This window comes from Heloderma suspectum, chromosome 5, assembly GCF_057233095.1.
Source record: "Heloderma suspectum isolate Gila_16-S chromosome 5, 16-S_ref, whole genome shotgun sequence".
Classification (NCBI taxonomy): domain Eukaryota; kingdom Metazoa; phylum Chordata; class Lepidosauria; order Squamata; family Helodermatidae; genus Heloderma; species Heloderma suspectum.
Genome location: NC_139462.1, coordinates 122,557,279 through 122,571,800, shown reverse-complemented (window position 1 = coordinate 122,571,800; position 14,522 = coordinate 122,557,279). Strand labels below are relative to the sequence as shown.

Here is a 14,522-nt window from a genome sequence, read left to right as displayed (position 1 = left end):
GGTCAACATCCCCCAACCTCCTCTTGTCTCCCACCAAAAGTACCTCGGTCTTGTCAGGGTTCAGCTTCAGCTTGTTCCTCCCCATCCAGCCACTCACCAGTGTGTGACATCCAGACATTTGGACAGGGATTCTATGGCCATCCTTGGTGAAGATTTGAACGAGAGGTAGAGCTGTGTGTCATCCGCATACTGATGACACCGCACCCCAAACCTCCTGGTGATAGCCCCCAGTGGCTTCACATAGATGTTAAATAGCATCGGGGAGAGGATGGAACCCTGTGGCACCCCACAAGTGAGCGGCCACGGGTCTGATACCTCCTCTCCCAGTGCTACCCTCTGGTACCTCCTGGAGAGGAAGGACCGGAACAGTACGGTGTCTCCAATGCCCAACCCCTCCAGGCAGTCCAGGAGGATACTGTGGTCAATGGTATCAAAAGCCGCTGAGAGGTTGAGGAGAACAAGGAAGGAGCATTCACCCCTATCCAGAGCCCTCCTCATATCATCCACCAAGGTGGCTAAGGCCGTTTCTGTCCCATGCCCAGGCCTGAAGCCCGACTGAAATGGGTCTAGATAATTGGCTTCTTCCAAGTGTGCCTTCAACTGCATCGCCACCACCCGCTCAATCACCTTGCCCAAAAATGGCAGATTTGAGACTGGGCGAAAGTTGTTCAGAACTTGGGGATCCAAGGAGGGCTTTTTTAAAAGCGGTCTTATCACTGCCTCCTTGAGGGCTGATGGCATCACTCCCTCCTCAAGGGAGACGTTCACCATCGCCTTGATCCCCTCATAATGAGCCAAGGTGGGGAAGGATCAAGTAAGCAGGTGGTCGGCCTTACAGATGAAAGCACCTTGTCCACTTCATCAGGAGGAAGAAGCTGGAACCGATCCCACAAAACCAGTGTGCCACAGACCACCTCCTGCTCACTAACTGTATCCACAGCGCACGGAATAACACTCCTAATCCGATCAATTTTATCTGCAAAGTGCCTTGCCAAGGCCTCACAGGAGGCCTTAGAATGGTCCAGCAGTTCCGGAGCAACTGGACTGACCAGCCTCCAGACCACTTGGAACAGCCTCCTGGGACAGCACTCTGCAGACACGATAGAGGCAGCATAGTATTCCGTTTTTGCTGCCTTCACCGCCATGTGATAGGCTGAAGATAGAGCTCTATCTATGATGTCACAGCTTCCTTGACAGTGATGCAAGAGTTCCTGTTACCCATCACTGGGCCTCCAGTACCTGGTTGTGTTCATAAATACCAGAGCAAGCTGTTCCTTCTGCAGGAAAGTCATAGAAATATATCACAAGCTTGATCTGTTTTTCTTAGTCCATTTTCAGGGAGCTCTGCTTACATTCACAGAGCCCTTCCTGGGACCTAGTTCAATTCCAGATTACTTTGATGACTCCCTATTGCTCTGCAGGAAAATGTCACCCACCACATATTCCTGTACATTTGTCAGTGTATGAAAAGTTGCTGCTGGTGGCTCTTAGACTATCATCTTGCCATAGGAGCCTTTTTCTAGCCCCTGGTTCAGCTTCAAGTCTCTATAGATACAAGCCCGTTAAGCTGGGGAGCTCATTGTCAGAGCCGTTGTTAGAGGTCAGCAGTCTTCGTGGAAACAAGTCACATCACTGATTGACTTGATTGTGCTGTTAAGTTTATTTTGGCCTGCTTGTTTCAGAGGTTCAAGGGATCCCACATATAAGTTGAGAACCGAAAATTGCATGGCCAAGATCTTTAGGCAAATGACTGTGAGCCCTGTGCCACAAGGAGACACTCCTCAGAGTAGTGCTAAGTTTATTTTGAGGGAAGGTTACAACCGCTGGGATTGTTTAGCTTGGAAAAAAAGAGGGCAATGGGAGACATGATAGAGGTCTACAAAATTATGAATGGTGTGGAGAATGTGGATAGGGAGACATTTTTCCCTCTCAAAATACTAGAACCTGGCGTCATCCTATGAAGCTGATTGGTGGGAGATTCAGGACAGATAAAAGGAAGTACTTCACACAGTGCATAGTTAAACTATGGAATTCACTACCACAGGGTGTAGTGATGGCCACCAATTTGGATGGCTTTAAAAGGGGGTTAGACAACTTCCTGGAGGAAAAGTCTGTCAATGGCTACTAGTCTTGATGGCTATGTGCTACCTCCACTACCAGAGGCAGTGAGCCTACGTACACCAGTTAGTGGGGAACATGGGTGGGAGGGTGCTGTTGCGCTCATGCCCTGCTTGTGGGTTCCTGGTCGACAGCTGGTTGGCCACTGTGTGAACAGAATGCTGGACTAGATGGACCCTTGGTCAGATCCAGCATGTCTCTTCTTATGTTCTTATTTTCATTCCGTATCTACAGAACACATACAGGAAAATCTAGATTCTAGACACTTGAGCAGTTTGGTTCAGCAAGCAGTAAAGATGTGCTTTGAAAGATCACAAAAATATATCTAACTTCTATGGCAGGCTTGTTCGCATTTTTTTGTCCATAGGAGGTCCTCATGTGGTCTTCCAGCTCCCTGCATTGGGGCCAGAGGGAATCATATTCTGATACGTTAGGCCCCAGAATTCTACTTTACAACTTTCTGCCCACACCTTTTCTTTCCAGGGTGATCTAGATTCTGATATAGAAGATGGTGATTTGTGCATTGGCCGGATGGTCTCAGTTTTCCAGAACAGTGGAGCCATTGGCACTCCCCTCAACATTGCCTGCAGTCTTGTTCCAGATGCCTCATGGGCCAGAATGTGTCCAGATCCAGAGTAGTTCTGCCCTGAAAGGCAGCCAAGAAATATTTTAAATAAATAAATAAATTCTGATTCTTGTTCTCTGAATTTTTGGAGAAAGTGGTCAATCTTTTTTTGTCTTCACAGCACTCTTCTAGTTTTTGAATCTATGTAGCCACCTGGGAAGCTTTCCTGAGGTGGTGCAGACACTGATGGTTAGAACCGTCTAAGCTTCTTAACACCAGATATTAACTGGAGGATTAGAGGAAGGCATATTTCCATAATTCCTCAAGAGGCAAGCTACTATGCTGTCCAGCATTTGTGGACCCTTCTTGGGCTATTGTGGTCTCAGCACCCTCCTGAAATGAACACACAGGCTTCTGTCATGGAGATTTCACCTGGCTCATCAACGCTAACTACTTCAGTGTTTGAATTCTAGAGTTTATGATATCTAGTAACATCAGCCTCTCCACATTCCATATATAGTCCTTTGAGCTGCAGTATCTTTTATGCCAGCAGGTTTCTGGGAGCTGTATCTGGCATTGTTCAATCCCAGCGTCTTAGGGGTAGGAGTGACACATGTTTGATGTGGATAGGGAGGGGTGGTGCTTCTTTGATGTTGATAGAAGTTCCCGATCTTTATCTGGCACGTGACTGAAGCTGACAGTTTAACTCCTGTCTGTTTGTACAAACTGCTGTCTCAGATGAGAAGGTGTCTAAAGCCATGTTGGGCTGCTGGATTAGGTTATGTATAGTACTTAATGCCTAACTAAGTACAGCAGCAGCCTATGCCAGGGGAACTTGCCACCACCTCTATCATGTGCACTACTGTCTTTGCTGCCCTTAGCACTGTATATCATTGGAGTATACAGATACCATGTTGGTCTCTGTGACAGCCTGTAGTGTTTAGGGGAATCTCCTGAAACATGAGATCCTCTATATTCTGTGCTAATTAGGGATGCTCTGTAATATGGATTTGCTTGGCCTGTCTACTTTGTATGCTGTGCTCAAAAATAGTTTGAGGTTTCATACCCAGCAGGCCATGAGTAAGGAAGGGTGTAACAAATGATGAGGATGACATTGAGACCAAGCTTGGGGATTTTCCTTAGTAATGCTGACCTGCAGTGCACATGTTTATCTAGATGGATTACTTGAATATGTAACTGAGTGAATTCAAGTAGTCAAGCATTCTGGAAAGCATAGGATGAGTTATGAGGACAAACATCACATCAGAAAGCCAAGGATAAGACCCTAGCCCTTAATTATTGGGGAAAGATGAAAATGTTAGCCGAACATGGGCACCCAGCTTTGTACATGACAGCGATAGACACATACTGTTGGGTAAGGATGATACTACTCCTGAAGAACAGTCACTTTGGCTAGGGTAGCATTACCTAATACATTGTCCAGTGGCATAGACTAAATCATAGGGTACCGATGTGGGTGTTCAGATGGACAAAGTCTGGCCCATCCAGGACCCACCGTATTTCTTAAGTGGTAAACAACATTTTATCACCTGGAACACCTTGGGAACTAAAGGAGTCAGTCTGTGGGAAAAAGGTATAAAAGGCCAATAGTAGCTGTATGCCCTGGCTGTGGGCTTCCAAGATTTAGGGGTACCGAGAAAGTGATAAGTCAGGTCCAGGTTTGCTTGCAAGGATATTTTTATTGGGTACTTACAGCGCACAGGCATACCCAATGGTTGGATTAGACAAAGCTTTGAACCCAGAGCTGTGCTGCAAGATGATTTTTATATCATACATGTTGTTCAGGCACAGCAGTGAGGTAATATGACAAGTACAAGCATTGTTAGACCTTATCTCTCAGCATGGACAGCTGTAGCTTAAGATAAACATAGCTTTACTCTCGGGCACATCCTAGGCTCTGATAAGATAAACCGTACCAGAGCTCGTTAGCTCTGGAATATGCTGAGGGGGCACTACACTGGCCTTTGACTCATCTTATGAGCTAAGAGGCCTAACTGCAAGGAGCTGCAGTTAAGAATGAACCAAAGCAGGGAGCATTATGGATCTCTAAGCATCTCCAGAACTACTGTTAACTTGCTTACAGGCCAGGGGGCCTACATTAGCCCCCGGTTTATTTGTTACGGTCCATTCATAGATTGAGAGTCTTCTGAAGTTCGCATTCACACATCTCCAACCCCTCTTTTAGGCTTGAATGCCCCAATAGCTGTGGTGTTGGAATCGTGGTGAGATCACATTATATAACACCTTTGTTACTCATTTGTGCAATTTCTTTAATTGTGTGCATTCAGTAAGTTTTAAACTGCATTCTGACTTCGTGTTCCTTTAAATCATCCTGTCTGTCCTCATCCTTGAGATGGTAAAAAGAACTAATGGATGCCTTCAAGGGAAGAAACTCCATCAGCGAGGAGTGATTCCTCAGGGCAACCATCTGCCTTTAAGAAAGAGGCTATCTGTCAGGATTACAAACACTTGCTTGATATTACTAATTGAAAAGCTATGTATCCACAGTTGCAGCCTTTGGCCATGAGTTCTGCAGTGAATTATGTGATCCTTTTCAAAAGCAGGTAGGCCCATCTGGGAAAAGAGATACTGCTTTCTTATCCCTAGTTAGGATGTTCTCCTCCTCCAAAGGAGAATGGAACATTGGATTTATTGTGGATGTTCCTTCTCTTTAGAGGTAAGAGGAACATTCTGCTCCATCCATCTTAGTTGGATCTGCTGGTTTTCTGCAAGGAAAACGAGTGTGAGTCTCCTCCATTTGGCATGAAGGAGGCATCCAAGAATAGGTTGTGTCCTACCACCACCCAGGAAAGGCAGAAATTATGTGACCCAGATTTCAATACTAGGTCCAGTGTCTTAAGACTCCTCCCAATTCCTTCCTGTAGGCAAATGTATAGAGACAGGAAATAACCCAAGGAGCCTGCTGCAAACATTAGGAGAAAAGTAGGAAGGGGGAAATTATTCTCTGGTTGAACCTAGCACAAGCTGGGATAGCTTTGCAGCTGCCAGCAGGTAGTGAGCCCTTGTTTGCCTATAAGGTGAATAGCCAGTTAATTTTGAGAGTGTGGATTGGATGCAGCTGTCATATCAAATGAGAAGGAACCTTCACAATAAATGACCTGTGTTCTGTTCTATGTTTGGTATGAAGGAGGCATTCAAGAGCGGGATGTGCTAAAGGTAAGTAGTCACTAGGGAGGAACTGAAATGGCCAATGTCCATGAGGGAGTGGGGAAGGATGTGTTTTACTTCCGTCACATCAGACTAGAAGGAACATTAAATGCTCAGAGTTCCATTCTGTAGCTCTGCTCTGGTATCCTTTGAGCCTGGGCAAGCCCAGTGGTTTTCTGTGTTATCCTGTTTATTAATGGTTGCAGTGTTGTTGTGGGGTGCAATTTGGTTGGAGTTTGGTTTTTGATCTGGTTAGCACTCTGTTGCATGCTGTATTCTTATTTGAATGGAGTCTGATGGGAGGTGTAACCTTAGTCAAATGTTCTCCTTATATCTAAAGAGAAGAAATACATGTGGTACATTCACTGTTTTTCATCTGTTTAAGTAAGAAAATATTAGCTCATGGCTGATTGTAAAACACCAAGCTAATTCTCCCAACTATTGAGATTCCTTGGATTGGATCCAGACTTGGTGCTCAGCAGAATTCCAACGGCGCTGGAGGAGGGGGGTGGGGCAGCAATTTTTTCCAATTTCTCCTTCCACCCGGTAACCACCAGCATCGTCTCCTCCACGGGAGCCCAATTCCTGTGTGAATGGAAGGAGCTCTTCCATTTGCAGAGGGGGCAAGTCTGTATCCAGCGTGTTGAGTAGTCTGTTCAAGCCGCTGAATATTATTTTTGTCCTGTTTTTTCATTACAGACCGTACTTGGTAAACCTTTTGCCCTGCCTAACACGAGTAAGCAAGAGGCCTGAAGAATCAGTGCAAGAGACACTGGCTGCAGCAATGCCAAGAATTCTGGCAGCTTTTGGAAATTTTGCAAATGACAATGAAATTAAGGTACAGTTATCGAAAATGTTTCTATTACACCTAATAATTTGTTGCAGTAAATAAAACAAAAATTACCAACAGGAAATACATCATTTCGAAATTGCAAGATTGTAGAGAACTCATACCAATTTTGTAATTGTGAAAGGAGAATGGCACAACAACTGGAATTAGTATCCTGTGAGATATGTATGCTGTGGAGTCATCAAGAGAGATGTTGGAAATACATCTTAAATTGCAGGATTTCAGCTTTATTTCACTTGCATCACTTTGGCCCAGTTAGTATGTAATGCTAAGCCATGGTTTAGTGTTATGAAGACAAGCAGCAAAGCTTGGGCTTGCATGCTCCCCCTTCCTTGTCCAGTGTAAACATGAAGTGGAAATCGGAAACTTGTGCTTCCATTTAGATTAACCACAGTTTAGCGCTACATCTAAATCTGAAATTGTTGTTAATCTGTACCATGGTTTGTGAAAACAAGCCAGCTTTATAAACTGTGGCATAAGCTGTTTTGCTTCTGCTAACCTTTGAGACTAACTGCAGTTTGCCTGGGTTCAGATGTCGTGATAAGTTGCAATTAGTAACTCCTTCTTTCGGCCACAGTGGAGGAAGAGGGGGGATTGTGCGACACGCCCAAGGCTTGCTGCGGCTCATCCTCATAGTGCTAAACCAAGGCTACATGCAAATACAGCCAGTAAATGAATATGATATATTTCCTTATTTGCACGTACACAAACATAACCACCAGTCCTCTTATTCTCACAAATGCTTGTGAAAGCCAGCAGCACTATTTCCAACCCTGGCATGTGAATGTATTGCAAACTTCCCTATCAAACTCTGCTATATAATATTTTAATTGAGACTAAAGCACAAATTGAGGTGTAAGCTGAAAATGGCAATGGGTTCTGTGTTCAGTGTTAGCACTGATACCAGTACTAATGCAGATTGTTGTATGTTTCGGATAACATGCTGATGCTACGTGAAGGTAACTGAGCAGAGTTAGACAACAAGTTATATCTTGTCATATTGAAGCAATGGTATTCTTTTGCCTATTTTTATTTTTTGGTCTAGGGTGGCCTGAAGGAAACCCTGTATCTTTCAAATGTTCTCTTTGACCAAGAAGAAAATGCAGCAGTAACTTGTTGGAGGCATTTGATAGTAGCAGATTCCACTGGCCAAATGCTGGACCATAAGGGATAGGTGCATGTAATACGTTTTGCCTGATCATTGTCTGTACTGCAGGATTATTTTTCATCACTGTGGATAGAACTTGTGAAGTACTATGTGATACTACAAATGCATTGATGAATAGATAGGAGGACATTGGGTGCTGAGGAGGAAAAACTGTTCTTCTATAACTGGTCTGATTTTTGTTGCAAGTGATGAGAAGTTTAGTTCATCTTCAGTTTGTGTGGCCGATTGATAGCATTGTTTTACTGAAAGCTTTTATTTCATACATTTTACACAGTGTTGTCTAAATGTGCATGCCGGTCTAAGATTTAGTCAAACTTGAAACCCCCCCAATTAAGCTTAGATCTTACAGTGCATTGCAGATAAATCAATAACTGAAAAAATCGTCTTTCACTTTAGGTTTTATTGAAGGCTTTCATAGCTAACCTTAAGTCAAGTTCTCCTACTATTCGTCGAACTGCAGCTGCATCAACTGTGAGCATCTGCCAGCATTCAAGAAGAACACAGTATTTTTATACTTGGCTACTGAATGTATTACTAGGTAAGATGGCAAAAATGCTGCTGCAGGCTTTAATAGAAACTGGGAAAATACTTCATTTGTAACTCAACAGAATTATATTTGGCCTTCCATGCCATGCATTGGTTCACACATAGCACCAAACCATGGCTCGCTTATGACTCTCTTATGAAAGGTGCTGTTCTTTGTAAAGAAAGAACTGTGGGCAAAACATTTTTACTAGTCATTACATAGTGCAATACTTAAATGTTACAGCTTATGGGGCCTGTTGAGTTCCAAGAAGGGTTATCCATTATTCTTTCTCCTGTCCTCTTTACAGGACATAACCTTCTAGAGCTGAATCTTTTGAGTGGGAAGCCTGCCCTGTCACTTCCTGTGCATCCCTACTGGGCATGATTGCTGTGTATCTCCTCAGTTTACTGAGACCACTGCAGCAATCCAAGCTAAAGAGACTAGGTTGAATGAACACCTGTAGTGGGCAGGAGGGTGGGTTGTGTGACTGCATAGATGACCACTTGGAGAACTATAGTTACAGGTAAGCAACCTGTCCTGCTTGGTCTCTGTGCATCACACATATGGGTGACTTCAGATGATCAGGACAACAGGGATGTCAACACCACCCATTTGAAAGAAGCATCCTTCCCTGCTCTAGTGTCTAAGCGGTAGTGCCTAATGAAGGTTGATGGCTGCAACCCTGTGGCAGTCCTGCAGAGTTCATGAGCAGCACCCCTCTAGCAAATGCCACAGAAGAAGCCATGGTCCTGGTTGAATGTGCTATGACGTTTAGCACAGCTTCACAGTTTCCATAACTCATGCTGAGAATCTTTGAGATACACTGGTTGATCCTTCTTTGGCCCTAAATAACAAAAAATCGTTGGAGGATTTTCTGAAAGGAGGTGGTCTTGTCCAGGTAAAAGGTGAGTGCCCTCCAGACATCCAGCATATGGAGTGAGAATTCAGGAGGTGTGGAGGGATTCAGGAAGAAGACTGCCAGAGCAATGTCCTTATTCATATGAAAAGCAGAACTAGGCAAAAAGGTTCTGTCTGGCCTGAGCTCAGCTTTGTCCCTATATAACACCAGGAAAGGGGATCAAATCTCAGTGCTTCCAGTTCACTTGCACTGTGGGCCATTGTGATAGCCACTAGGAGTATCACCTTGAAGGTAAGTAAGCAGAGATCACATAACACTAGAGTAGACAGGCCAAGAGAGAGAAACTCCATGGGACTACTATAGGTTTTGACACAGGAGGGCACAAGTTCTTCAAGCCCTTGAAAAACTGATGACAGGGAAACAGAACAGGGAATAACCTTGCACTGGAGTATGAAGTGTGGATAATGCTGCCAGATACTCTCAGCAACAAATTGGTCAGGACTTGCTGCTTTAAATTTAGCAGAAACTGGAAAACATTTTGCAATGAGCAAGTAACTGGATTGATGGCCTGTGATGGGTGTACTACATGGAGTGCTTTCCCATTGCAACATATAAGCGTTGCATAAACGGCTTCAGTGCCACATCCAAAACTGCTTGCCCCTCTGGTATGTAGGGGAGGCAGGTCCGAGTGTCTGACCTCTGTCATCCTGCTGGGTCAGAAGCTCTGGGATCTGGGGAAGAGCAACATGAGCTCCCCTGTGCTGCTGCCAGAAGTGGGGCAAATCAAGGTTGCCTCAGCCACCAAGGGGTGATCAGAATGTAATTTCACCAGTACCCTGGCTATTTGTTGGATTGAAGAAAAGGCATAGAATGAAAGACCAGTCCATTGATATAGGAACGCCTCTCCCATCGATCGCTGCCTTGTCCTTGCTGGGGTGCAGAAGCAGGGCAGTTGGGCCTTTCAGGAGACAAAGGGGTCTGTCTGTGGAGTCCCCCACTTATGAAAAAGATCCTGCACTACCAATAGATCCAGCTTCCATTCGTACAAGCTCTCCCTCATGCAACTTAACAGGTCTGCTAGGGCATTGTCCGTACCTTTAAGGTGCACTGGTAGCAGATGTATGTGTTGTTCCAGGTACCAGTGCCAGGGGTCCAGTGTTAGGTCCAGAAGCACTTTGGATTGCATACCTCCCTGTTCGTTGATGTAATAAACTATTGGCATACTGTCTGATGCAATTTGAACTTCTCGGTTTGAAAGCATGGGTTTGAAGGCAACAAATGTCTTCTTTATCATGAGGAGCTTGAGTACATCTGTATGGAGACATTTCTTGGCTGCTGATCACTGAGCATGTGCTTCCATCCCAATGTGGAAGCATCCATAGTCACAATCCTGGACAAAACAACACGGTGCAATTGGGAACCCCTTTCGTAGATTTGATGGGGGTGACCACCAATGAAGAGAGTGAAGGACCGAGTCTGGTAGCAGAGCTGAAGTCTTCTCAGAATTTTGTTGTTGCAGAAGACATGAATGAAACAGAACTGAAGTAGTTGTCTGAAGTCTGGCACGGTGAACATCTTATGTGGTCAGTGCCATAAGGCCAAGTAAACTTTGAATGCCAATAGCACAAACTGAGTCTGTCATCACAACAATAGCGTATATACAGTGGTGATAAAAAGTTTGTGAACCCTAATGATAATTACGGAAATTCCATAGTTTTACCACGATAGCCTTCGTGAATCAAAACGTGTCGTTTTCTAGATATCCAATAGGGTTTATATTAACCAATTCCATGTCTTGCAAAATAAAAAAATGTATAAATTAGGCAAACAATGAGTATTTAAGAGTCAGGGTATGTGCAAAAGTAAGTGAACCCCTGGTTGCATCAGCTCAATTAAAGAGAATAATTACGATCAGGTGTTTAAGTAATTCAGTAGATCTTCAGGGGTGAGTTTGGGAGGCCCTCTCTATAAAAGGATCAGAAACTTTGTGAATCTGGTCTTCATCATACGGTTATGTGCAAACATGTCATGCCACGATCAAAAGACATCCCTGAGAACCTCAGAAAACAGTTATTGCTGCTCATCAGTCTAGAAAGGGTTACAAAACCATTTCTAAGGATTTGGGGGTCCACCAATCCAATGTCAGACAGTCTACAAATGGAGAAGATTCAAGACCACAGTCATTCTACCCATGAGCGGTTGTCCTACTAAAATCTCTCCAACAACATATTGGTACATCATCCAGAAAGTCAAAAAGAACCCCAGAGCAACATAACAAGGATCTGCAGGCCACTCTCACCACATAGATGATCCCCAAGACTTCTGGAACAATGTTATCTGGACAGACAAGTCAAAGGTAGAACTTTCTGGCCTCAATAACAAACACTGAATTCGAACAGAAGAACCTCATCTCAACTGTCAAGCATGGTGGTGGGAATATGATGGTTTGGCCTGCTTTTCTGTCTCAGGACCTGGACAGCTAGCCATCAATGACACAACCATGAATTCTGCAGTGCATCAGAAGATTCTAGAAGAGAATGTCAGGCCATCTGTCTGTGAGCTGAAGCTGAACTGAAAGTGGGTCATGCAACAAGATAATGATCCTAAACATACAAGCAGATCTACAAAAGAATGTCTGCGGAAGAAGAAATTCTGTGTTTTAGAATGGCCTAGTCAAAGTCCGGACCTAAACCCCATCGGAATGTTGTGGCAAGACCTGAAGTGAGCTGTTCATATGAGGAAGCCCTCAAATGTCACTGAGTTGAAGCAGTTCTGTAAGGAGGAATTAGCCAAAATTCTTCAAAACCGATGTGAGAGATTGACCAACAGTTACAGGAAACACTTTCTTGAAGTCATTGCTGTTCAAAGGGGCGCCACCAGGTACTGAATCTAAAGGTGCACATACTTTTTCACACATGGATATTGAATGCTGAATCAGTTGTGGATAAATAAGTGTTGAAAAAGCATCACATTTGTGTCATTTGTTTAGTCTGGTTATCTGTTGTTCTTTATCTAGGATTATGGGGTTAGATTTAGATCTAATAATATTTTAGGTTGGAAATATGTAACAATCCCAAGGGGTTCAGTAGGGATTTTATGTCGGGCTTTTGGGGGTGATATGTTAATTGTTTCAGTTTTTAATAACTAAAATAAATACAAACATATTCTTGTAGCAAAACTAATACTTTACTTTGACTTTATTGCTAAAGTAGTCCATAATTTCAAATAAATACGCCAATAAAATGCACTATTTATTTATTTGATTTGATTTGTGCTCCACCTTTCTACAAGAAAAATGATGCTCAGGGTGGCTTACAATCATAAATAAAACTTGATTAAAGCAATAATATAACATAAATTAAAACACAATTAAAAACACAACAATAATGGAATAAAAACAGCATGCAACACAACAGACCTGCTTACATAATGAACTCCTGCTTGAATAAAAAGGTCTTGGCCTGCTAGCAGAAGGACAATAGAGAGGGAGTGAACCTAGCTTCCCTCAGCAGGGAGTTCCACAGCTTACATAGTTCCAATTTATATTGGAAAATGTTATTACTGGGAAGATATTAAATGGTCTGATTTGGGCTTGGCTCCACATAAAGCAGTCATATTGGATATTTTAGGATAAAGAAAGGTGATTTCTACTAAATGATACCACTTTCAGCCATATGTTGTATGAGGTACTTAGCGCCTCCCATTTTTGAGGGGTCAGAAAGTGGGTTCACTCTAACAAAGTCAGTCAGATTGGAGAGTCTGGAATTATATACACTGTTCCCCAACATATGCTGCTTGTTTCATCCATGTACCCTAGGATGTAATTATTGACGATGAAAAGGGGTTTGGAGGAGCTGCCACGCTGTAAATGGCCAGCATAAGACTGACAGTTTTGGAGATGCCACAACTTTTGTAAGCTGTCCAGATAGTCAAACCTTTTTTTACCTTATAAGTATTTTCACACAGCTCCTGGACTATTATCTACTGCATACAGCAATGAATTAATGAAGTTGACTTGCCTGAATTAAAATATCCCAGCATTTTAGGATAAGCTTAAAATCCCAATTTCTGTGCAAACCCATGGAGTGAATAAAAAAAGATTCTATAGTATATAGGATCTTCATAAGGATTGTACTGGTGTTGTCTCTTTTAAACCATGGTGATGTTCTTTGCAGGTTTATTAGTTCCCATGGAAGATGAATATCCCAGTGTCTTAATTCTTGGTGTATTGCTCACCTTAAGGTATCTAATACCTTTACTACAGCAGCAGGTGAAAGATACAAGCCTCAAAGGTAGTTTTGGAGTGATACGGAAAGAAACAGAGATTTCTCCTTCCTTAGATCAACTTATTCAGGTAGGACTGAAATGACAACTGTTTTAACTTTCTAAGTTAATAAGCCAGTCTTTGTCATATTGGGCAGTATCCAACTTATGTCCTTGCCGATTCTCTTGTACCCTGCAGATTCCCTCTCACAAGCAGCGCCTACTGCTTATGCAGGGGAGATTTAGCACTTCTGGGGGCAGCCCGAAATGAGCAGAAACCCTCATTTCTGGAAGGAAGTGGGTTGGTGGAGCTCACATAAGAGAGCTCCACCAACTTGCCTCCTTCTAGAAATGAGTGTTTCTGTTCATTTCGGGGCTTCCTCTGGGAAGCACTAAATCTCCGTGGCTTAAGCAGTGGGTTAAATCTCCCTTGCGCAAGCAAAATCAACCCACCACTTCTGGAAGGGAATTGGCGGGACGGAAGGGAATTGGCGGGGGGAGAAGTGCCCCATTGGATATTGCCCATTGTATAGAACTTTTTTTTTGCACTACTTCGCCTTATTTGAATTTTCATGTGCTTAGAGTAGGCCTTTTTTATTATTTTGATTTATGCAACTCATAGGCAACCAATGATTTGGCCATGGTCTAGCATCTCTTTGTTTCTGTGTCCTGTGTATGTCAAGTAAGTACTATTATCTGATTTATACGAAATACTTCAAATAATCTAAAATGTTAATCTATACAGGCTTTTGGCATTAACTTCCAGGTACATAAAAGCTATTCTAAGTCATGGTTTAAGTTTCCTTTTGTAGACCAGTATATTTTAATCTGAGTGAAACTGCACATTTAGGAAAATAACTGAGGTCCTAAAGAAACATCAAATCCAGCACTTGCTCCCTGTTCTTAAATATTTAAGGGTGCAATCTTATGGCTGCTAGACAGCCATAGGATTTTTTGTTTTTCAGGAACTGACCTCGGAGCCAG

General features: G+C 43.2%; 1 protein-coding gene across 10 annotated transcripts in view; it reads left to right on the top strand.

Moving 5' to 3' along the window:
- The window catches only part of HTT (huntingtin), a 381,175-nt gene that overhangs the window by 45,005 nt on the left and 321,648 nt on the right, over positions 1-14,522 (top strand). For all 10 annotated transcript variants that reach the window (XM_084859889.1, XM_084859888.1, XM_084859886.1 and 7 more), the window contains exons 6-8: positions 6,572-6,710; positions 8,287-8,428; positions 13,451-13,629. In XM_084859889.1, the coding sequence (XP_084716015.1) occupies positions 6,572-6,710; positions 8,287-8,428; positions 13,451-13,629 (460 nt within the window). The remainder of the gene's footprint in view (positions 1-6,571; positions 6,711-8,286; positions 8,429-13,450; positions 13,630-14,522) is intronic.